The following is a 26,213-nucleotide window of genomic DNA, read 5'->3' on the forward strand; positions in this document are numbered from 1 at the left end:
GGACTGGTGTTCTTAGAAATACACAAAAAGACACCCTGGAACCAAGTTATACCGAAGAGTTGGATTTGGGGAATTACAGCAAATAAGATACATATTAATGCCATGCCACTCATTATTGCCTAGTGAACAGTTTGGATCTCAACTCCTCAGATATGTAATGCCACTGAAGATTTTCAAATGGGCATTTTGTCTGTGAAAGTGTGTTTTATTTATTTATTTATTTTTTTGGCTATTTCTTGGGCCACTCCCGCGGCATATGGAGGTTCCCAGGCTAGGGGTCCAATCGGAGCTGTAGCCACCGTCCTACGCCAGAGCCACAGCAACGCGGGATCCGAGCCACGTCTGCAACCTACACCACAGCTCACGGCAACGCCGGATCGTTAACCCACTGAGCAAGGGCATGGACTGAACCCGCAACCTCATGGTTCCTAGTCGGATTCGTTAACCACTGCGCCACGACGGGAACTCCTGAAAGTGTGTTTTAAAGATATAGTGCAAACACAATGGAAAGAGGCTAAAAATCCAAAGGAAAATAAAATGTTAAGTCATTGAAATGGCCAAATCTGGCATGTAGTCATTTGCCATTTCTTCTTTTTCATTGCTTGCTGTCAAAAGGCTTTTGTTTTTGTTGCTGTTATTGTTTTTTTAAATAGCAGAATATAATATTCTCTTATTCTATCAGGTATACAGTAAAACCTAAAAATACCCTTTTTGGTTTTTTGATTAGTTTAAGTCCCATTTTATCTTAAATTTTGAAAGAAGAAATTCTGGCTAAAAAAGGTTAACATACCTTATTCCAAAAATCAATACCATTCACTATTTTCTGGAATAATGTTTCCGAACTTTTGCTTGACATTTGAATTGAAATATATGGTGTGTTTGTGTGTGGAGAGAGTATTTTAATTACTCAAGGTTATTTATATCTGGGCAAAGTGAACTAGGCGTTCACTAACAGCATCACCACCAGTATTGGCCATTGGGATATATCACTTGGCTTGGGCGGTGCCACTTTTCTTCTTAGTCATTTTTGAGACCATACATTCCTACTAGTAATGGCTGTAGATAGAGTGGAACATTCCATGCTTCTCCACTAGAGTTTAGGCTGGTCAGTGTCAGAAACTACTAGTATGATAATCAATCATTAAATTCTCTAAAGTGGTTAAGCTGTTTTATTTTAGGTAAAGAAAAATGAGACTTCTCTCCAAGATTCTATGCTCTCAGGGAAGTCAGTAAGACAATGGTGGAGGATTGGAGTAGGAGATGGGAAGCCCATTTGCTAGTCTGCTGTCTTGACGGTGTTCTCCAGACAAGAAGGTTTTGAGGGTTACTTAAAGAAACATATTTTGAAAGGGGCAAAGTAGAAGACTAGAGGAGATAAAGCCAGAAGCCAAATTCTAGGTAAGATAAAGCATGGAGAATGGTGGTAGTTAGAGAACTGAGAGACTAGATGATATTGAAGCTACCAATTTAGCTGCGCATATTCAGATCTTTTCTTAATGGGAGAATCTGCACAGGGTGCCCTCTTTCTTTTTGGTGAAGCTAAGATAAAACTGGATTGCGGGACATGGTGCATTATTATATTTTTAAACATGAATAATATGTGTTATACTTCTCAAAATTTATTTTCTGGATCACTGTTTCCATTGGATTTTAAGAAGTGTTGCAGGAAATGAAATTTCTCTGTTCAAATAAGTTTGGGAAATTCTGTCAAATAACTTTATGTTGTATTCATTCTTGTAGGATTTTCCAGAGGCTTAATATGCTAATGTGTATTGATATATATATATATATATATATATATATATATAATATATAAAATTAAACTGCTCAGTTTTATTAATTAACATATTAATTAAAATTAAGTTCATAAATAGTATGCATAAAGCCTTACATAATGTACTGTATGGTCCTAAATCAATATACAGGTTATAAGAATTCAGAAGCATTCAGAAGCAGACCATGTAATGATCTGACAATGGTGATTTCTGTGGTCTACAAAATACAAAATAGAGGCTAATTATTTAGTAATATGGATGTATAATAATTTTAAAAAACATGCATTTAATAGGGTGCTTTCTCACATGTTGTCTCATTTAGGCCTCATAGCCACTCTCTGAGGGAGTTCATATTATTTGCAAATTAGAATTGAAGTGACTGAAACTCAGAATGCTTAATTGATGAATTGATGTGCCCACATCACAGCTTGTTAGTAACTGAGCCAAGGCTTTAACCTGGATCTTTAACTCCAGTGTTTTAGGGTATTGCCCCCCCATACCCACACACACTCCTTGCTTGGGAATAAGCAGGGGTTGCCATGGGCCCTAAGATCATTTTTCTAATTGTTATTTCCCCAACACAATTTTTTTTCTTTGTGGGGATGTAAGCTGGTATAACCACAATGGAGAACAGTATGGAGATATCTTAGAAATCTATACATAGAACTACCATATGATCCAGCAATCCTACTTTTGGGCATATATCCGGACAAAACTTTCCTTAAAAAAGACACATGTACCCAAAAGTTTATTGCAACTCTATTCCCAATAGCCAAGACATGGAAACAACACAAATGTCCATTGACAGATGATTGGATTAGGAAGATGTGGTATATATACACAATGGAATACTACTTAGCCATAAAAAAGAGCATTTGTCTTTTTGTGGTTTTTTTTGACTACACTATGAACTGTGCTGGACTAAGAAATGGAGGGAGAAAAATGGGGTTGGGAAATTCTTTCTCATCTTTCTCCACTCAGGCCTTCATGCAGTTTTCATAATTTACATTTTTCTCTTTTCTATCCATCATCCATCAGAATAGTTCCATTGCTTCTCCTAGAAACAACTTCAACTAAACTATTCATGGATACTACATGTCTATCATACAGTCAGCCCTCCATATCTGCAGGTTTTGCATCCATAATAGAGAGGGCCAGCAGGACCAAGCTGTTTGATGTAAATGACTTGAGTACCCAAAGATTTTGATAACCTTGGCAGAGTCCTGGAACCAGTATCCCACAGAGGGGCAACTGGAGCAGCTTAACCTAAATGGTGACAGAGTTCTGAAAGTCAGCAGTTAATGCATTTTTGTCATTTAGGGGAACTTTGAGGAATCCCTCTGTATGTACTCTGTAGACTACTGTTTATGCTCCTTCCATCCAGAGGTACAGAGCTAGCTGTATCTGCCCCTTCCCAGGCAAACACTAGATGTTGGTGGTAATTCACTCCATCACTATTGCTACCAAGTGAAAGAGCTTCTGCTCTTTGTTCCAAGCCCAAAGTCTTGGTTTTTGGTTAAGACATCATACTGCATGTTACACCTACCCACCACCCCATCCCTTGCAAACATATTCTACCATAAACTATCTTTCTTAGTCTTTATTTTATTGAATAAATCTCCTCTGACCTTCAAAATGCCCAAGGGCATAGTTATAATCATAATGAGTATGTTTACCTGAGATAAATTCCCCAAGTCAAAAGCTTATGAGAAAAGGAAGATGTGTACTAAATAACTTTATGCATAAAGACTTCTGCCCTTTGACCTCAGCTTCTGGAAGGTAATCTCTAAGTCCATGGAATATCAATATCTCATAGGAGCATTTTACTTTCCGGGGGCCCTTGGGTCATTGGCTATTCTGACAATATTACTTAGGGTGTGTGTACAATACACATGGTAGTCTTAGGTTGAGGTCTTGCCACACCAGAAAGACCAGCAACATGATTTAGGGTAGGGATTTCAAGTCATTTTCAGAGAAGCTGGGGACTGGAATTGACCACAATTAATCAATCATGCTTAGATAATGGATTCTCTATAAAAACTCTGAACTTGGGCCCCCTTGAGCTTCCTTGATTGGCAGCAGTCCATGTCTGTTGTCACACACTGATGTCAGAAAGTAACAGGTCCTGATTCCACAAGGAAAAGACAATGGAAGGTCCACTTTTGATAATTCCTGACTCCATTCTTTCCTTGGTTGACTTTGATACAATAGCTTTAAGTGACTTCTGTGAGTCCTTCTAGTAAATGACTCAACATGAGGGTGGTTTCGTGAACCCTCTGAACTTGCAGTTGGTGTCAGAAATGTGGGTGGTTCTTATAAGGATGGTTCCCTCTGACTTCTCAGCAGGAGTTTCTTCTTCTTTTTCTTCTGCTTTAACCGTAAAGTGCTTTGGGTCTCTGTTCTTCCTAGTGAGTGTGGGGCACAGGGAGAATTAAATAACACTCTGTGGCCACTCAGTTGTGCAGGATGGTTTTGGATGAGGGCTTTCTTCCTTTTTTTTCTCATCACAGGTGAAGAATGATAGTATCTGGACTGCCTCAGTGGCTTGTAAGAAATGGTTTAACCCTTCCATCTATTGAATCAGATGGCAAACTACAGAAGGCGAGTGCAAAAATAACATTTTTATCATCTGTTAGTTCTGAACAACGCAGGAGACTGGGGGATGCGGGGGAGTAGGAGAAGAAAGTACATGAGACCTGAGGTTTTAAGAACCTGCCTGCATTTTTAATGAACATTTGTTGAAGTCATTGTAATAGTTTAAAATGGTTTTAAAGACTCTCTGCTGAAGAATATTTAACAACTGGAGATTTAGTTATGTGACTTACATAAAGGCTGTTTTTTCATTCTGACAGAGAAGATGATATGTTTTGTTCTGTTGTGAGTTCTAGTGACCCCTGCTTAGCTTTCATTTATCACAAATAATCTTCTCCAGGATACTGCAATTGCTGCATTGTTGAGATGCTTATATTACACCTAACCTTGGTGAAGGGTCAAAATAAATCTGTGAATTAAGCAAGAATACATTACAGCTGGCTGAAGAGCATGTCAAGAATCCCCGAAGAGAAAACTAAAACTATTTTTCTTCTCCTCCAGCCTGTGTACAAGTCCATGTGACTCCTTTTCCATCTACTCAAGTTTAACAGAGAAACATTTCTTCTTTTTGGTGATTGTGGGTAAATGTCCATAGAATAAAGAAAGCACATGGTTGCTAGCCTTGGGTTACTCGCATACACAGAGGAGGAAATACTCAGATAAGGCATCAGCTGGGATTATCTCCACTTACACAGAAGCAGTACCCAATGAGAAGCTCAAATGCCTTGACAATGTAAAGATCTTAAGATCAGGTAACCTCAATAGTAATGTCATTGTTAACTTAGAGAATTATGGGTAAATGCTGATGGCATCTATAGAGGAAGTCATGATGCCAAAGAATACCAGAAGAAGAGTGAACATGATGGAAATTAAAATTGAAAGGAAGCACATTGGGAGTTCCCGTCGTGGCGCAGCAGAAATGAATCCAACTATGAACCATAAGGTTGTGGGTTCGATCCCTGGCCTCGCTCAGTGGGTTAAGGATCCAGTGTTGTCATGAGCTGTGGTGTAGGTTGCAGATGTGACTCGGATCTGGCATTGCTGTGGCTCTGACTCAACCCCTAGTCTGGGAACCTCCATTTGCTGTGGGTGTGGCCTTAAAAAAAAAAGACACAAAAAAGGAAGCACATCTATCAAAGAACTTAACACTGAAGGAAAAGGGAATTGACTGATACATGAATGTAAGGAATATAAGAGTTAATTGAAAGTCTTTTTTCTTTTTCAAGTTCTTTTCTCATTTAGATAGTCCTACTTCATAATGATAGCACGATAAAGAAGGAGAAATGTGTTTTCTATGAATGTCACTCAAAGTTTTTTCATGACAAGCAGTGATTAAATTTTATAAATACAGCAGGGCAGATGCCATCCTTAAGGGTGAAGAAAGCTTCTTCAGAGCCAATTAACAAATAAGAAAATTTGGGTAATAAGGAAATTAAAGCTGAACAAAGCTTATAATTTAATAAATAGGAAATGATAGATGAGATTTTGCATGATTCAGAATCATTTTTGTACTGAAAAAGAATGAAGAAGTCTTCAGTGAAGTCACTGATATTATGATACTTAAAGGGTTTTCTGCTACTCTTGGGAGATATTGAACACTCATGCATTCATTCATTCATTCAACAAGTTGTTATGCCAGATACTTGGCTAAATCTTTTGACTACAAGGGTTAAATGCTCTTAGGGTTAAGAAATTTTCTTGGTGGTTAAGAGAAATGATTCAGTACCTTTTGCAGCTTTAGGCATAAGCTAGTAATAAATATTTTATTACCTTCTTAAACATTTTGAAATACTTCTAAAATGTATGTGACCTTAAGGTAATCATATTTTTCAGAGAATAAGGACATACGTCAGCCATCCTGAACCAACTGTATTTTACTATAATGAAATGGTAAAGATTAAGTTCAAGAAAAATAAGAGCACAACAACCAAACAGCCTTTCAAATGTCAGGAAAATTGGCCTCCATCATACCGAAATGTCTGTTGTTACTATGCTCAGAAATTTCCCCCTTTGTTTAAAAAGGTATTGTCTGATTTCCTTACTCTGTTGTGTAGAAATACAGCATATACCATTCTGACCCTGAGTCCTGGAAAAAGGAAGCAGGTTAGACAAAAAACAGACTTCCAGGAAATATCTTTGTGACTTTAAACTATATTATGGTGCTTCTGGCTTTAATTTATCTCTGTTGAGATATGTTGCCTGTGGGAACCAGCTGGGGATCAGTAGGTGAGACTCAATATTGTGATTCTAAACAGCCTTTTATGTTAAAGGCAGTTTTTTTTTTTTTTATTTTTTTTTTTTTTATTTTTTATTTTTTTTTTTTATTAAATTTTATTTTCCCACTGTACAGCAAGGGGGTCAGGTTATCCTTACATGTATACATTACAATTACAGTTTTTCCCCCACCATTTCTTCTGTTGCAACATGAGTATCTAGACATAGTTCTCAATGCTATTCAGCGGGATCTCCTTGTAAATCTATTCTACGTTGTGACTGATAAGCCCAAGCTCCCGATCCCTCCCACTCCCTCCCCCTCCCATCAGGCAACCACAAGTCTCTTCTCCAAGTCCATGATTGATTTTCTTTTCTGAGGAGATGTTCATTTGTGCTGGATATTAGATTCCAGTTATAAGTGATGTCATATGGTATTTGTCTTTGTCTTTCTGGCTCATTTCACTCAGTATGAGATTCTCTAGTTCCATCCATGTTGCTGCAAATGGCATGATGTCATCCTTTTTTATGGCTGAGTAGTATTCCATCGTGTATATATACCACATCTTCCGAATCCAATCCTCTGTCGATGGACATTTGGATTGTTTCCATGTCCTGGCTATTGTGAATAGTGCTGCAATGAACATGCGGGTGCATGTGTCTCTTTTAAGTAGAGCTTTGTCCGGATAGATGCCCAAGAGTGGGATTGCAGGGTCATATGGAAGTTCTATGTATAGATTTCTAAGGTATCTCCAAACTGTTCTCCATAGTGGCTGTACCAGTTTACATTCCCACCAGCAGTGCAGGAGGGTTCCCTTTTCTCCACAGCCCCTCCAGCACTTGTTATTTGTGGATTTATTAATGATGGCCATTCTGACTGGTGTGAGGTGGTATCTCATGGTAGTTTTGATTTGCATTTCTCTTATAATCAGCGATGTTGAGCATTTTTTCATGTGTTTGTTGGCCATCTGTATATCTTCCTTGGAGAAATGTCTATTCAGGTCTTTTGCCCATTTTTCCATTGATTGATTGGTTTTTTTGCTGTTGAGTTGTATAAGTTGCTTGTATATTCTAGAGATTAAGCCCTTGTCAGTTGCATCATTTGAAACTATTTTCTCCCATTCTGTAAGTTGTCTTTTTGTTTTCTTTTGGGTTTCCTTTGCTGTGCAAAAGCTTTTCAGTTTGATGAGGTCCCATGGGTTTATTTTTGCTCTAGTTTCTATTGCTTTGGGAGACTGACCTGAGAAAATATTCATGATGTTGATGTCAGAGAGTGTTTTGCCTATGTTTTCTTCTAGGAGTTTGATGGTGTCCTGTCGTATATTTAAGTCTTTCAGCCATTTGGAGTTTATTTTTGTGCATGGTGTGAGGGTGTGTTCTAGTTTCATTGCTTTGCATACAGCTGTCCAGGTTTCCCAGCAATGCTTGCTGAATAGACTTTCCTTTTCCCATTTTATGTTCTTGCCTCCCTTGTCAAAGATTAATTGACCATAGGTGTCAGGGTTAATTTCCAGATTCTCTATTCTGTTCCATTGGTCTGTCTGTCTGTAAAGGCAGTTTTTTTGGGGTATCTGACTGTTAACAAAGAGAGTATATGTGTGCATTTACTGAATTAGACAAACATTTTTTCTAAGCAAAAAGAAAATGCATGAAATCCAATTTCAGAGGCTTAATTAAAGTAGCTCTTTCAGTTTATTTATTTATTTTGAGACATGACATTGAGCTCTACATTTTTTTTTAAACAAAAAAGGAGAACTTTCTTCCAAGGGAAGTAGTAAGTTTCCTCTCACGGAAGATCGAAGATCGACACCTAGATTATGAATTACTACATGGTAGGATTGGTGTAAAGAGATTGCAAAGTTAGGGGAAAAAATGACCTCTACATTCACTTCAAAATCCAAGTTTCTGTGATCTCTACCTGCTGATTCTGAGGCCAGGATTGAATTTTATCTAACAAGGGATCTGAAACAAATTGAGCTTTAAATTGTGCATACTGAATGAGTGAATTAATAGATTACTAAGAATTTTATTAAGCTTATTGTGTAACTTTAAGTTTGAGGCTGCAAAGTTAGGCTTAAAAGGTGGTTTCTTTTTCTTTGAGTCACTGTGTCAGTCATTTGGGGCCTGGTCTCAGGATGAATAGTTCTGCAAGGCTGTGGTTACCTGATGAGCCCTGCTGGGCTCTTCCTAGGATACATATCTTAGTTCCACTTTATACCATATGACCTGATCAATAAAATTACCTTTTAGAAATAGACTTTTTATTCAAAGAAAACATTACCATCAATGCATCCCTAACACTGGCATATGCTTTTAAAGATGTAAAAACTTGAGCAAAATCAAAAGAAAAATAAATATCTAGCCTTCATATTAAATGCCACTATTAAATTTTAGCAGCGACTAATCACTGCCTAATCCCACTCCTGTATCCTCCCAGGGATTAAGTAACCAATTCATTCCACAATTTTTTTTGGAGTTAACAATCTTCCCAGCTGCATTTGTGACTTTACAGTGCTTTGGGGCTGCAGAGCAACTTGGGCATCAAAGCTTTTATTTCAACTCTTTGATCCTTCTCTTCAGGTTAGACCTTTTTCTGCCTGCTTGCAATTTCTCAAAGAGAAGGCATTAATAATTTGCCATCGGAAGACTTCCAATTTCATTCTCTTGTTTCTTTGTCTACTCTGCAACTTTTTTTTTTTTTTCTTACAAGGAGAAACAGTCTTTTCTGACACTATGTGCTTGGCTTTAGTAACTCAGAGGAGGATTACAGAAGCATTCTGATGGCAGTCTCTAGTATGACTCCCTATGTTAGCATTCTCACTCCACTTGACCTGTTTCTCTTGCCTAATTCCCAACCCTGTAGCCAGCAATTGTGAAGCTACTATGTATTGAATTAAGATTCCATTTTAACAACTCTTTCAGGATTACTGCAGTTATAATGGACAGTTTTAAGCTCAAATCTTTAAAAAAAAACCAACTGATCTCCCTTTTACCTGTAGGCATTTAAGTAGGATAGACCAAATTTTAAAATATAGATCTAATATATTACTAAATGATAATTCTTAATGATTCCTTTCCCATTGTATATATTTATTATTGAATAATTGAGAGTGAGAATCTCAGATGCTTGCCATATTTCTCTTTACTGATTTTAGAGTGAGACTGTTGGGTAAAGAAAAGAGAATGTGCGTTTATGGCTTATGCTTCTTTTGTATTTCTCTAGAGGTGATCTTGGTACTTAGATGAAATTGTAATGGACATTTGAAAATGAAATCTTTTTCCACGTTGGCTTATTTCAGACTAAAACTAGTTGGATGCAAATCTGCCTATCTAATCTTCTTAGTATATATTTGCCTTTGATGTTGTGGTTTCATAGTCTAGATGTGCCTCTTTCTCATTATGTCTTCTGGCAAATTGGTATTTGGGGAGACATTTTCATTTCCTGTACTGGCTTGACTTGGGGGACGGGGGAGGGAGAGGAGGCGTTGGTCCACCAGATGCCCCTGCTTGATAGTTGCTCACAAATGCTTGCATGCATTGAATGTGCATGTCTGTATCCACAGGCATAAACCTTTGGAAAGCATCTCTGCCCAGGCCAGCCTTGTGGCATTCTTTATCTTCAGTTCTGCCCCTTTAGGAGGTCTCTCTTCAAAGAGGAGTAAGTACAAAATGGCTAGTTGCCGTCGGCATTTAAATTCATACCACATTTCTGTAATTAAGGTATTTTTCAAATTTATGCTTATTGTTTTATTTGCTGACAATTTTCAGGTTAAAATGTGAATACTGAGGACAAATTGTAATTATTCTGATTCTTTAAAGTATTAAGGCACCTGTTTAAAATAGTAGAAATCTTCTAGCCTTGCTATATGCTTTATCATAAAAATGTGACTTTTCCAATACTGCAAATACACTTTTGTACTTGAGAACAAGAAGGAAGCAGGTGCATTTTGAAGGTAAAACATTTGAAATGAAAAGGATGAAACTGAGAGAGATTTATTTGAAAAAGTCAAAGATAGGAGGGGGGAAATTCTGCCAATTTTGTTTGTAGCTCTTCAAAGGTATTTCTTCAGGCTGGTCGCAGTTGCAAGAGGATTGATTAATCACGCTGAGTGGCTTTATATTTTCTGTATTGAAATGGATGGGTGCCAGGCATAAGCACAAGATTGGATATAAAAGGGCCAGTCCAGTACTATAGTTCATTTTAATTTAAACCTCTAGGTGACCTCCAATTTTACAAATAAAAGTTAAAATATATTTGTTTACTGTGCACCATACAGTAGTATAAGTATTTTAGAAGAGAATAGTTTGCTTTTTTCTCCTAATCAAAATGGAAGAGACAGACAGATATTAATACATTTACTCCCCATAGGAACACTATGCAAGAAGCATTTTATTATTATTTCTATTTCAGAGATGAGAAGATGGTGGCAAGGGGCAACTGAATATATTGCTTGAGATCAGTGTATGTGTAGGTGATGGGACTCAAATCAAGAGCCCCTGATCTGAACACTATTCTGCCTCTTAATCCTAGACTGAATGCTTCTGTGACTTCCCATTTGCAGTCGAAACCACTGTGTTTCTAGTCCCACAAAGTCCTTTTCATCCGTCTTGTTAGAGATTCCATAGTTTAACTGCATAATGTAAATTCTCTTGCCTCTGGCTTTTAAAATGACTCCTGGGCAACAGGAATATCCTCTATGGATTTGACAAGATTTAGGCTTTTATCACATTATAAATCATAGTTAGTGCCATTTATCAGAAAGCATTTTATTACTCAAAAGTGCCCTAGTCACAGATTCAAATGCTTTATGGAACTATTTAACAGTGAAGATCTTCTGTCCCTTTTCACTCTTTCTAAAAAGGAAACAGCAGCATGTGATTGAAAAATCATCAGCCGGCTAGGTTCGGTGGTAATAGTCCATCTTGAAGAAGCACTCACAAGTTTCTGAAACTTCTGCAAGCTGTTCATTCAAAGATGCAGGGAGATAGACAGTGCACAAAATAGCAAACAAAGGCACTGCAGCCTGCAGGAGAATTGGGATTTCATTGTGTGTGTCAAAAGCAAATGAATTCAAGAATAACCACTTGAAAAGGAATTCTCCCTTAATGTCTTTGGTGCAAAATGTGCTCAGATTGTACTGGCTCTGTAGACTGAGACTCAAAAGGTAAATTACTTTCTAGCTACTAGCTTTCAATTGCTACTGGCTCCAAGTGCTAGCTAACCTTGTAAAAGTGGAGCAGAGAAGAGAGTTGTTTGCATTTTTCTCCTAATCAAAATGGAAGAGACAGACTGAGGGAGATTCCATAGTGGCACCAGGATTTCTGATGGCAGAAGTTTATAAATAGGCATAAACATCCCATTGCAAGCCTCAACAAGAACCACTTAAATATCCTGTATACATTTTTCAAGCAATTTTTCCTTGGAATAAAGGGTCTAGGAAATGGTTTTGAGGTGTGAAAATGGATGTTTATAGAGAGTAAACTGTTTTCTTTGAAGGCTTTTCAAGTATATATTCAACAGCTGTGTAATTATGTAAATTTGTCTGGGATAGTTAGAGCAGTTAGAAACCAATACTAATGAAACAATGGGTCACGGGCTCAACTGTGATCTGGGTCAGAGAGTTTCAGCCTGAGAGAGAAGCCTTTATCACAGGCCAGGAAGCATTTCTGAGGCTGCCCTGCTAACTGTTGGACTTCTTTGGCCACAAGAGGACTAAGGATATCAAAATTGAACTGCTTTCCCAGGAAATCTACCCAGACTGCATGGAAGTTGCACCCTTTGTATCTCAGTGGGTAGAACTGAGTAAAATATAGGTTCTGGAAGAGAGAGAGCTGCTGTTTTTAACCTGTGCCTCTGAGCACATTAGAATGTGCAGGGTATAAAACAATGTGGGGCATCTTTATAATGTGATTTCATTTGAATGAGTTTAAGAAATCTGTGACTTCACTCAACAAATCACCCCAAAGGATTACACATCTTGAATTGCTACTATCTTGTTCCCACCTGAAATATGGAGGTATTAATGCCTAGTTTCAGGGTTGTTGGAGGAATAAATAAGATAATGTATGGGTAGCACTCGCTTCAGTGCCTGGCAGATAGTTGGTACCCAGTGAAAGATGCCTATTTTTATTTTCGGGAACAAATATAAGTATTAACTATGTGCAACAAACACTACTTTAAAGCATTGATGAGAATTAATGAAAACACCAAACCGTCATTTCTATATAGAACATTGATACCTGGATTTTATGGATCTCAACATGCCCTACTGTTTGGTACCAAATTATATTGGCTTTAGTGATGAATTCTTTAACTATTAGTATAATCTGGCTCCTACCATGTGTTGAGAAGCCAAGAAGAAGGCACATAAAATTTTCAGTGCTTGGATGAAAATGTGCCAGAGATTTAGGAAGCATCCAGAGATGGACTCCAATAAATTTATAAATGCATCTCAGGATTCCACTAGAAACTGTTGGGCACTCAAGTAATGAGAGGGCAAATGCAATGCAGACTTGATAGACCAGCAGGGTGATACATCATCTTTTACATAATGTGCAATTGGAACCATTCATTCAGAAGAGCATGAGTTTAGAAGTTCTAAGCCCTAGCCCTGTTTCTCTTATAAAATCTTTGTGTTTCCCTTGGGGAAATGATGTGATCTCCTGGGCATGATCATCCTCCTCTGTACAAGGAAGGAATTAAGCTTGATTTCTTATGTCTCTCCTGGCCTCACATTCTATGGATTCTATGGATCCAAAAGGGGCAGGCAGTAGTACAGGTAGTTTGCTGTATCTGAATCAGCAACCTTCATGGCTCCCATCTTTTTGCGAACCACCCTAAGTAAACTTTGGTTGACATGCTAGTGATCACGAGGATCATCACTTGGATTCTCAAATTGCAAAACCAGGGATGAGGAACTTGGTGCTTAGTACTCCTGAGACTATCTGAAACTTCAGGGTTGAATGGGACATAGGGTTTACTGGTTCACTAACCCTGGAAAAAAATAAAATTAAAAAAAAAATAAAGCTTTGTTGATTTGCTAGAAAGAACTGAGAATGAGAGAAATTAAGGAAAGAGAAAGAGGGAAGAGAGGGAAGGAAGAGATCAGTAGATAGTGGCCTCAAAGGAGGAATGAAAGTAAGAATGCAGAATGTGGGAAGAAAACAGAGCTGGTCAGAAAAGGGTAGGATTGGGCTCTCTTTGCTTCCTGCTTCCTCTCCCAGTAGCAGATGTTAATACCATTTATAGAATGCCTTCCCACTGAGTCCGCATTTGGCTTCAGGCTCCTTCTGAACATAGAATTACACAAAGTCACTAGCAACAGGAGAGGACACATTCAAAGGAAATTGCATTTTGGGATTAGACAATGAGTTCAAGTTTATAAATTGTAGACTTTTCAGATCTTAGTCCACATTTGCCTATACAATTTATGCTGATTTCACCAACTAGCTATTATTTTTCTGTCCTCTCAAGTCTGAAGCATTTGCTGCCTGTCACTTATTTGACAGCACCCTGACCCTGCTGTGGTCAGTAGTCTATTTGTGGTCTGAGTCTTGTCCTTCCAACTGGATATAAACTTTTAAAGCCTGAGATCATGTCTTATATGTCTTTGCTCTCCTCACAGTATGTACTTGATGCTTTAAATTTCCTGGTTTCTTTGTGACTGTATCTTCTGTGTATTTTGTGTAATAACTCAGAAAATGAAGTAACTGGTTTTGGCTTAAAGTTTTGTAAATTGTTGAAGTAAATGTTTTAAAACCAAAAGGAAATGATCTAGAATGAGTATTTCATTAATTATTCTGAACCACAGGCATGTGATTATAGAATGCTGAGAACAGACTAATCACCAGAGGCACATACTAATTTGTTGAATGGTAAGTCATTTACTAGTTTCCAGATAGGCGCATGTGCCCCCAAGACACTAGGGCAAACTCACAAAAAAAAATTCAGTCTTCTAGCACATCTGAGTGCTGGCTATGATTCCATTTGGTGATGGAGGACTCCATTTCAGAATGTTTGGCTCCAACTCTTAGCTTTATGAAATCCCAGTATATGTGTGCTCTGATTTCCTTCTTTTCTGCTGGAATTTTCAGTTGCTGAATTTGATGCTGTAAACTATCCCCAGTATATTATGGCATGAGTTTTTAAAATGACAGAGTGGGAGTTCCCGTCGTGGCTCAGTGATTAGTGAACCCAACTAGCATCCATGAGGTCACGCGTTTCATCCCTTGCCTCACTCAGTGGGTTAAGAATCTGGTGTCGCTGTGAGCTGTGGTATAGGTCACAGACGTGTCTTGAATTCTGCAGTGCTGCAGCAGTGGCATAGGCCAGCAGCTGCAGCTCTGATATGACCCCTAGCCTGGGGACCTCCATATGCTGTGGGTGCAGTCCTAAGAAAGACCAAAAATAAAATAAAATTTTTAAAAAATGACAGTGTTTTCCTCCTCATTAGTGCAGATGAGACACTAATAATTCAATTATTGAACTCAGTGTCAGCCATGCATTGTTTCAAGCACTTCGCCTATAAACTGTATATTCAATCTTTGTACTGTCTCTGTAAAGGAAATACTCAACACCATTTTCTAAACCTGAACTTTAGAGTTTTTATATAACTTTCCCAAGGTCACACAGCTAGCAAATTGAAAAGCCTGGATTCAAAGGCAACCTGGCCCAAAGTTGAAGTATTTTACCAATATATCCTGTCTCTGCAGATGAGAACAAGCCCCAGAGTGACTGTCTGATTGACTTTATTAGCTAATCAACATTACTAATGTTCTCTGCTGCTCTCAGTAGTACTGAACCAAAGGCAACAGTGAATAAGTGAAGGTGAGCATCTGTATAAAGACTGCTTCATCCTTTACTTTTGGGGCAATAGAATGAAGTAGTTAAAATGGTGTCCTACAATTAGAATGCGTGAGTTTTTAGTGAATTCTACAGATTTCCATTTGGTGACTTGGGAAAAGTTATATTTACTTTCACCTTAGTGTGTCCATCTATACAGTGGAAAAAGAGAAACAGGAGAAATCCTGATAGGATTATTGAATGATTAAATGAAAGAATCTATATAAATTACTTGATACTATTCCTGGCATGCAGCAAGCACCCAGTAACTGCTGTCATCATCAGCATCTTTTTCTCACTGCCATCATCACTGATTTGGCAGAAATGTAACTGTGCTACAGTATCTGGCAGCTAGGTACCATCTTTGCCTTTTTGTGAAAGGGACAAGTCAATCATAGAGTCACCTGACTGAGTGGCCTTTTTCTAGACATGGTTATCTTCATAGGACAATCAACTGTATGTGCATCTGTATTTGCAAGTATATTTGAACATAGTGAATAACTAGTGACCCAGTGATGATTTTGAGTAGTGAAGAAGATATTACCTAATGTTCATTAGGTATCTTGTATATGAGAAGCATGATTCATGGTATATTTTAAAATTATTTATATTAAAAGTTATATTTAGGAGATGAAAGTTTAGACTTAGCTATTTAGAAATGCGTTTTTTTTTTTTTTAAACCTAGAATGGTTCATTCTCAAGGAATTGTGGGTAATGCCCATTTAACTTTCCATCTTAATGCACTACCACTTTGCATTCAAATGTAGTGTAGATTATCAGTTAGATTACAACAAAATACTGAGGAAGGCAGGAAGTCATGATTTAACCCTGCAGCTGCTCTGTGACTGAATAAGAAGCACTGTGGTAATCCTTTTGTAGGGAGTGGAGGATTGGGGGTGGGTGTTGGATGAAGCCATTGGCCCCAGATGCTCCCGGCTAGGGAGGGGGACTCAGAGTTTGGCAGAGCTCCTGTCCTTATGCTTATCAGCTGTGTAACCTTAGGGAGGTGATTTAACCTTTCTCAGCCAGTTTAGTCTCATATAAAATGGGGGCTAGAAAGCTCAATTTGTAGGGTTAAATTGAGGATTATACTCTATGCAAAACATAATACACGAGAGGTCGTATGTTCAACAAGTATTTCCAAAGCACCAGCTATAATATACGCTGCCCTTCAGATGTGGGTGCCAATCTTAGGATTTAGAGGGGATGTGCCAGGCACCATGTTGTTAAAACACAATGCTTCCATTGCCAAGAGAGGAAATTAAAAAGACTGTCCATATTTTGAAGTACAATAATTGGAAAAGAGTTTGTCTCCTTAAAATGCCTACACTCATATGTATGTGAGTTTTGCTACATAATTATAGAAATAGCCAAAGATATTGAGACACAGTGGACTTTAAAGCCTCAGCTTTGAAAACTATTAGACAGAAAGAGAAATCTCAGGAACAGGTGATATAAAGCCCTGACATGATGGAGCCAAGATGAACACCGGACTTGTTCCAATTTGGGGATTCAGAAGGGCACCAGCAGGTGACAGCTGACCAAATGTCAATAGGTGAATAGGGATCAGAGCAGATCCCCAGCTGAAGTGTTTCCCCTGAGCTAGTCCTGCTTAATGAAGTGAGGTTGTCAGTCCACACTGAGCTCTGCTAATTTCTCTGTGAGGCCTTCCCTGGCCTTCCTATCCAAAACTTCACCTTCTGTTCCTGCTCATCTTCTGTCCCCTGCTCAACTTCATTTTTCTCCTTAGCTTTTAACAATGTCTAATATACTGTATATCTTGCTTGTTGACTGTTTATCCCCCACCCCCAGATGCAAACTTCTTTAAGGATAGAATTTTTATCTGTTTTTTTCACTGCCGATATCCTAGTGCCTAGAATAGTACCTTGTGCCTAGGAAGTACCCAGTGAATATGTATCGAATGAATGAGTCCCGTTACAGTTTATATTTGCATAAATTAAAATTTTCATGGGTTTATATTCCATTTAAGTAGAATTGATAGTCTATTGCCTAGTATTGATTTCGTTATTTTCAGTCAGTCTGTTCATGACTTTACAAAGCTCTTTGAGAAACTGCTAAGGAGAAATATGTTAACTGATGGATCAGCACCTGATATTCATAGTAAAAGGCCCTGGGTCCAGAGTAGGCAGACCAGACAAAGGCCTCTCCCATCAAATGGCACCTACAGAAAGCATCATTTCCATGTACCCTGGCGATACATACACAGTAACAAACCATATACCCTTCAGAGGGTGAAGTATGAAAATCAACCTGTAAAGTCATAAGACCCCTGGAATGGTAAAAGAATGGCCATTTGATGTAAAGTTTCATCATCCAGTATTTTGAGATTGGCAACATTCTGTTTATGCCACTAAATCCTTAGGACTCATCATACCTATAACAGCAGAAGAATGTGAAGCAGACAGTCCTGGGGACTGACCTAGATCAAACTGATCACCATTACACTTTCACTTCCTTCTGTGACATTTACTTGTTCTCATTTGCACTGAACGTACTTTGAATATCATTGCTGGTATTTCCTTAGGAAAGATTTTTTTCTTTCCTAATATGTGATTAAAAGAAAAAGAATATTGAATTTTTAAAGGCAAATATTCTTACATGAAGGGGAATATGCCTTTGATTTTGATAATTTTTTGGTGTAAAAAGAACCACCATGGGAGACAATAATAGCTCCCCAAAGATGGTTACACCCTAATCCCCAGAACCTGTGAATATGTTACATTAAGTGGTGATAGGGACTGTGCAAATGTGACTAAGGTTAAGCACTTAGGGAGATTATCCTGGACTATAAAGGGGGCTGTGACCTAATCACAGGAATCTTTACAAGTGAAGAACTTTTCCCAGCTGTAGTCAGAGAAAACAATAATGAATAAGTGATGCTGTTGGCTTTGAAAATAGAGGGAGGGGCCACTAGCCAAGGAATGCAGGTGGCCTCTAGAAGGTGGAGAAAGCAAAGGAATAAGTTTTCCTCTAGAGCCTCCAAAGGAACCCCACCCTGTAGACAACCTCACTCTAGCCCAGTGAGGATTTCTAGCCCATATAGGATTTCTGACCTATGGAACTCTGAGATCATATACTTGTATTGTTTTAAACCACTATGTTTGTAATAGTTTATTCCAGCTGCAATTGCAAATTAATGCAGTCACTGATTGTTGAATAAGCCATACTTATAACAAGATTGTAGTCATTTTTTTTTTTTTTTTTTTTAGGGCCATACCTGTGGCGTGTGGAAATTCCCAGGCTAGGGGTAGAATCAAAGCTACAGCTGCCAGCCTATGCTATAGCCACAGCAACATGGGATCCAAGCCGCATCTGTGACCTATACCACAGCTCACAGCAATGTTGTATCCAATCGCTGAGTTCGAGGCCAGGGATTGAACCCTCATTCTCATGGTTCCTAGTTGGGTTCATTAACCACTGGGCCACAAAGGGTACTCTACTTGTAGTCATATTTGTCATTTTCTTTACTTTAAAACTTTTAATCTGTAAAAATAAAGCAACTGTTATTGTACTTGTGCAAGAAAACATTACTCAGTAGAGAAAAATGTTACTTCCTCACTAATAATGTCAAATACTTATATTAAGGTATATTTGGGGTACTCTTACAATGCCATCACAATTTAAAAATCAGATGGTTTTGAAATATTTGTGCTGTGAAAGATTATTTTAAAGTCAATTACAATATATCTCTTGAATTGTTAGTTCAGATGATGTGAAAGCACTTTGATATCATTTTAGTGGGTACATTTCAATGTTTGACATGTTGACTTTTTGCATTATGAACTATGTCTTGTTTACATTTCTGGAGTTAATTTTTCATGAGTACTAAACTGTCAGTTAACATAAGATTTCACAAGTGAAATCTGAAACTGTGCCTGTAGATTGAACATAATGTGTATAAGATCAAATAGCCTGATACAAATAAATAATGCATTGTCACCAGTTCAATATCCTCATGATTCAATTGCATTCCTTCATACCAAGAGTATTTATAGTAGTTTAATTTATAATGTTCTTTAGCTCTGAGTTTTGCTTAAGAAGGCTAGTGAAGTTAATTATGTTGTCTGGAAATGGAAAAAGAAACCCACCAACAACGACTAAGATTGCTGCTAATGTTGATATGATTGAATTCATAGTAGAGGCAGCTGGATTTAATTATCAGCTTGCAGTGTTGTGGTTTCAGCAGCAATTGCTGAGGAATGGATAATGCAAGTAGCCTTCAAAGCCACTCACATTAGAGATAAAAACCTTGTCATTCAGGCAGACAGCTGACTGAACAAGTATTAAAATGAACAAAAATTTCCCAAGGGAGGTTGGACTAAGGTTTGGTTTTGTCTCAGTGGCTTCGATTCAAATATGTCAGAGACACAGGATCTTATTCTAACTTAATAAAATGTTAGCCATTCTTAGCATGGGGGTGAGCTGGGGGAGAGTTTGAGAGTGGGGGGCATCGTGGCAATTATAGAAATCCTTAGTTAGCTAATGACCCCATCCTTCATTTGGCTCATTCATGGGAGAAATGTGGAAATAATCCTTATGTCCTAATTATCTTAGTAGCATTGCCAAAGTGCCACCTTAGATTCTGCCACAGCTATGACAGAGCTGGCTAAGAGCAACAATGGCTACTGGCAGCAGAAATCTAATATTTTGCCTCTAAATCAGGGTTTCTCAAGAGCAGCACTGCAACAGCAGCCCCCTGACATTTGGGAGCCAGACAATCCTTTGTCATGGGGGACTGTCCTGTGCATTGTAAGATGTTTAGCGACATCGCTGAATGCCAGTAGCCCCCTCCCCCAGTTGTGAAGACCAAAAATGTCTCCACATATTGTTATAAGTACCCTGGGGAGCAAAATCGCACCCTGTTGAGAACCACTGCCTCTGTCTATGAGAGGAATATAAGTAAGTTACTTTTGGAAGGTAATATAATTTTTGCACACACCCTCTAGACCTCTATACATTAGCTCTGTTTGCTTTTATGAATAATATCCTTATGATACTCTAGACAGAGCATTCAGGAGTGTAACGTCTGTCAACATAAATTCTATAGCTGGTACTGTGTCTCCGCACAGCAGTACTTCATACTCTAGGAAGCAGCCCTTTAGCTACATAAGATATGAAACAGCGGGATGCAATAAAGAACAAATGAATCTTTAATGAATAGTTTTTAATAGAAGTCGCATTGTTTTAATAATAGGGAAGATAACATGTTATTAGCGCTGGCAATTAATTAAGGAATCCTTGCCAAGATAATTGGTAATCATTTTCTTAATTTCTTTGTGTGATCCAATAAATACATTTTTTTTAAAGTGTGATAACATTAGCTGACTGAATCACAGCTCCCTTTGTGGGTAGCTTAGTTACCAGATTGAGGTTCAAAAGTGTTGAGGGAATTTGTCCTGCATTGTGTTGATGAAGAAAACAAAGAATAATTAAAATAAAAATATTCCCTGTTTTTTAAAGTATGATTCAAAAGAAAGCCCTTCCTAAATCCCATATGGATTCTTTTGTCTGTTTTTGGTTATATTTGTTAATCCCTGTTCATCTTGAAGTCCCCCCCCCCCACCCCAACAAACATAGGAACTCAAAGTTTGAATACAGGAGAGGGAACCAAAAAATCCAAGTTCTGGCCATGGCTTTCTCTCCTGTCTGACCTTGAGAGGGCTGGGATTTACTCTTCCTGTTTTCTTAGGTCTAAAGGAAGATAACCCTTCTCACCCCAGCCTAGTCTTCATAAAGTGCTTTAGAGATTAATTGGAGAAGTCACTTGAAGTGTTCTGCAAGCCTAGAAGAAAAGCACTGTCTATAATGCAAGATATCTCTCAGGGTTTTTCTTCCTCTTCCTCTCTCTGCCAGGCAGCTCTGCTTCCCCTGTCTACTCTCATCTATCCATTTAGCTGTTGGGGGTTGATTAAACTGTTACTTACACTCTCCTTCCTGCTTGCGTTAAAAGGAACAGTATTAGATTTCATTTTGTCGAGAGATTTAAACCCTGCCTTGTCTGACAGACTTTGAATTCACCTCTTAAATGCATTCCTACAGGCCCCAGTCACAGGATCAACAAAGTTGAAAACACCAACTTTATTTCTTAGTCACCTTGAGTAAAAATGATGCCATTTATTTTTAACAAGTTTGGAGTATTCTGATATAAACACTATCAGTTCTGATGTACTTTAGTAATGGGAATGGTATCTGTGCTATTTTTTTATGGAAAACTTATTTCTAACAGTTTCCTTTTTTTTGTAAATCTAATTGCTTTTGGTTCACCAGGAATTCATGGGCAATTTCTTTTCTCACTATTACAAATATATTGCAAGTGGAGCTTTTATATTCAGGGTTGCTGACCTGAATCTGTTTTCCTTCACAGTAATCTTGTGCTGTTTCCAAGTTTAGGAAAACTGACAGAATTTGAGAAGACAGCATTCATCAGTCAGACTATGGGTTCTACTTTTGCATTCCTGTACACATAATTGTCCCCAAATCCTATTAATACCCAACTATGGGCCAATGCATGAAAATATAACCGAAACATTGCAGAGAGGATTCAGAAACAAACAGGAACCCTCAGTTTCGACCCCAATTTACTGCTATTCCTCACAAATTTGGTGTCCTCAATTTCTGAAGAAATTATCTATATCAAACATGTAGACTCATGATCCAGAGGTTACAGGAAATGTCACTTTATATTAAAAAAGAGCCCACCTGATGCCTGGCTCTGTGCTTTACTCTTTGCATTACTAATGATATCTTTCCTGGCTTAATTCTTTCTTCAGTCCTAGGGGAGACATATTTTAATTTTTTATTGGTTGTGATAGAGTTTTAGTAGATTCACAGGAAGTGCTTCCCATATGCTTCCTGATGCATTCAACCTGTGGAGAGATATATATGCTTCTGTCTGTGTGTGTATGTGTGTGTGTGATGAGAAGAAGGAAGTAGCAACAGTTGATTTCAACTGAAGGAACACATTTGTGTCGCTATTTAAAGTGTATACAAATCAGAATATCTTTATGCACTTAGCCATTTCTTTCTTACTGTTAGTTCTCAGCCTTTGAAATTTGATGATAAAATGGATTAGGAAGATGAATATAATAAAAGAGAAGTCACTTTATCCATTATTTAATTGATATGTTAAATATATTGAAATTCAAACCTTTATATAAGGTCAAACTTTAGTAAAAAATAATAGTTCCTAATCTAATTGACTAGCTTCCACCCTCTATCTGATTGCCTGGACTGATAAGCATTTAGAAGGTAGGGAACTGTTTTAATTTTTACTTCCTAACGTCTTTCTGTGTAACTGCCTGTAAATCTAAGTGTTCAAGAATAACATATACCTAGAGTTTTGAAAAAACTCTGAAAACTTAAAGATTTGAAAAACAGCAGAAAATATCTTATGTATGGCAACTTACCCTTTGAGAAATGACCCTGGGCCTTTCAAATAAGTAATTGTAAGGTCTGGCTCTTCAGGTGAGGACTGCTTTGTTGATCAACAGCCCAGTAGACTCAGGTTGTGCAAGGAGTCCATCCTGAATCCAGGAGTAAAGCACCGGATAGGGCAGAAAACAAGTATAGAATATGTGGTAAAAGTATTGATATCTGAATTCTAATGTTTATTCCTCACCTAGCCTATGGTGTATTCTGGAAAAGGGTGTCTGGTGGGCTCCCTTCTTTGCCCCATGGCATCGCATTACTCCATGATAACATATTAGAATTGTCAAAAAAGTTTCTTTGAGCAGCAGATATGAATCATATATTCTATTAAAATCTTACTGACTTTTAAAAAATCTGAAATGTTTCTTTTCATGTCTGTAAGTGGAGGAGCTAACTAAAAAGATTTGTATCATTAAATAAAACTTAGTGGGAGTTCCCATTGTGCGCTGGAAATGAATATGTCTAGTATCCATGAGGATGTGGGTTTGATCCCTGGCCTTGCTCAGTGGGTTAAGGATCCGGCGTTGCCATGAGCCATAGTGTAGGTTGAAGATGTGGCTTAGATCCTGCATTGCTGTGGCTGTGATGTAGGCCGGCAGCTACAGCTCTAATTAGACCCCTAGCCTGGGAACTTCCATACGCCGTGGGTGTGGCCCTAAAAAAAAAAAAAAAAAAAAGTTAAGGGTGTCTTCCCTTCCCAGATGTCCCTAAAACTTTGGACCATATATTTTTGATATACGATTTAGTGTTTTATTTTCTGAGCACTAACTCTTAATTTTATTCCTTCATCATTTCAATGAAAGTTTGCCTCCTTTTAATGATGCATGAATGATGGTATGCCTGTAATAAGTTCTTTGCAAACAGGGAATATATAGTATCTAGAATTTTCTTTTTTAAAAAAGTTTTATTGAAGTATAGTCGATTTAAAATGTTGTGATAATTTCTGCTGTACAACATAGTGATTTAGTTATATATATAAATACATTCATTCTTTTCCCATACAGATTGTCAGGGAATATTGAGTAGAGTTCCCTGTGCTGTATAGTAGGCCCCTATTGGCCAGTCATTCCGTATACCACAGTGAGTTTATGCCAGTTCCAAAGCCTCAATCCATCCCTCCCTCCAGCCTGTTTCCTTTGGTAACCATAAATTTGTTTTCAAATTTTGTGTCTATTTCTGTTCTGCAAAAAAGATCATTTATTTGTATTCTTTTTTTAGATTCCATATGTAAACGATGCCAAATAATGTTTGTCTTTCTCTGTCTGACTTACTTCATTCAGTATGATAATCTCTAGGTCTATCCGTATTGCTGCAAATGGCATTATTTCAGTCATTTTATGGCTGAGTAATATTCCATTGTATATATGTACCATGTCTTCTTTATCCATGCTTCTGTCAGTGGGCATTCAGTTTGTTTCCATGTCTTGGTTATTGTGAATAGTGCTGCAGTGAACATAGGGAATCATTTTTTTGAATGAATATTTTGTCCAGATATATGCCCAGGAGTGGGATTGCTAGATTATATGTTAGTTCTATATTTATGTTTCTGAGATACCTACATACTGTTTTTCATAGTAATTGTACCAATTTTGATTCCCAACCACCCTCTCCAGCATTTATTATTTGTTGACTTGTCAATGATGGCCATTCTGACTGGTGTGAGGTAGTACCTCATTGTAGTTTTGATTTGCATTTCTCTACTAATTTGTGATGTTGAGCAGTTTTTTCATGTACCTGCTGGCCATCCATAGGTCTTCTTCAGAGAAATGTGTATTTAGGTCTTCTGCCCATTTTTCAGTTGGGTTGTTTGGTTTTTTTGTTGAGTTGTATGAGTTGTTTATATATTTTGGAGATTAGGCCTTAGTCTGTGACATCATTTACAAAGATGTTTTCCCATTCTGTGAGTTGTCTTTTTGATTTTTTAATGGTTTCCTTTTTGGTGCAAAAGCTTTTGAGTTTAATTAGGACCCATTGTTTTTTTTTTGTTTGTTTGTTTTTATTAATCTTATTCTAGGAGATGGATCAAACAAGATGTTGCTGTGATTTATGTTGAAGAGTGTTCTGCCTATGTTTTCCTTTAGGAGTTTTATAGTATCTGGCCTTATATTTAGGTCTTTAATCCATTTTGCAGTTTTTTGCTTTTGGTCTTTTTTTAGGGCTGCGGCTGCACCCGCCCCAAATGGAGATTCCCAGGCTAGGGGGTCTAATCGGAGCTACAGCTGCCAGCCTATGCCAGAGATACTGCAATGCCAGATCCGAGCTGACCTACACCACAGCTCATGGCAATGCTGGATCCTTAACTCACTGGGTGAGGCCAGGGATCACAACCTCATGGTTCCTAGTTGGATTCGTTTCCCCTGTGCCATGATGGGAACTCCCATTTTACATTTATTTTTGTATATGGTATTAGAGAGTGTTTTGTTTGTTTTGTTTTGTTTTTTTGTTTTTTTTCAGGGCCACAGGTGTGGCATATGGAAGTTCCCAGACTAGGGGTTGAATTGGAGCTGCAGTTGCTGGCCTACACCACAGATATAGCAACACAGGATCCAAGCCGAGTCTGACCTACACTACAGCTCATGGAAATGCCAGATCCTTAACCCACTGAGCAAGGTCAGGGTTTGAACCTGCATCCTCACGGATACTAGTTGATTTCTTAACCCCCTGAGCCACAATGGAAACTCCAAGAGTGTTTAAATTTTATTCTTTTACGTGTAACCTTCCAGTTTTCCCAGCACCACTAATAGAGGAGACTTTCTTTTCTCCTTGGTATATTCTTGCTTCCTTTGTCATAGATTAGTTGACAATAGGTGCTTGGGTTTATCACTGGGCTTTTTATCTTGTTCTATTGATCTATATTTCTGTTTCCTTGGTGCCAGTACTATACTGTTTTGATGATTATAGTCTTGCAGTATAGTCTGAAGCCAGGGAGCCTGATTCTTTCAGCTGTTTTTCTTTCTCAGGATTGCTTTAGCTATGGGTCTTTTGTGTTTCCATAAAAATTTTAGAAATTTTTTGTTCTAGTTCTGTGAAAAATGCCATTGGTAATTTGTTAGGAATTACAGTGAATCTGTGGGTTGTCTTGGGTGATATAGTCATTGTGATAATATTGATTTTTCCAATCCACAAATATGCTGTATCTTTCCATCTCTTTGTACCATCTTCAGTTTCTTTCAATAGCATCTTATAGTTTTCAGAGTCCAGGTCTTTTGCCTCCTTAAGTGGGTTTAACATAGATGTTTTACTTTTTTTTTTTGCTTGTGATGGTAAATAGGGTTGTTTCTTAATTGCTCTTTCTGATTATTTTGTTGCTAGTGTATATAAAAGCAAGAGATTTCTGTGTATTA

At 37.8% G+C, this 26,213-nt stretch overlaps 1 protein-coding gene across 47 annotated transcripts in view; it reads left to right on the top strand.

The window, feature by feature from the left end:
• Positions 1–26,213, top strand: part of EGFEM1 (EGF like and EMI domain containing 1) — a 688,205-nt gene that overhangs the window by 74,752 nt on the left and 587,240 nt on the right. For 19 of the 47 annotated variants that reach the window (XR_014824261.1, XM_084990208.1, XM_084990210.1 and 16 more), the window contains one exon: positions 10,142–10,236. The exons of 27 other annotated variants lie outside the window; for them this stretch is intronic. Coding sequence is in view for 19 of the 20 variants with exons in the window: in XM_084990208.1 (XP_084846334.1) it covers positions 10,142–10,236 (95 nt within the window). In the remaining variant the exon portion in view is untranslated. Of the gene's footprint in view, positions 1–6,200; positions 6,390–10,141; positions 10,237–26,213 lie in introns of those variants that run through there. One more of the 47 variants, XM_084990212.1, reaches the window with a different exon arrangement.

This window comes from Sus scrofa, chromosome 13, assembly GCF_054392235.1.
Source record: "Sus scrofa isolate SSC_HxYL_T2T_F1_AM1 chromosome 13, Sscrofa_HxYL_maternal_Yorkshire_Landrace_v2.0, whole genome shotgun sequence".
NCBI lineage: Eukaryota > Metazoa > Chordata > Mammalia > Artiodactyla > Suidae > Sus > Sus scrofa.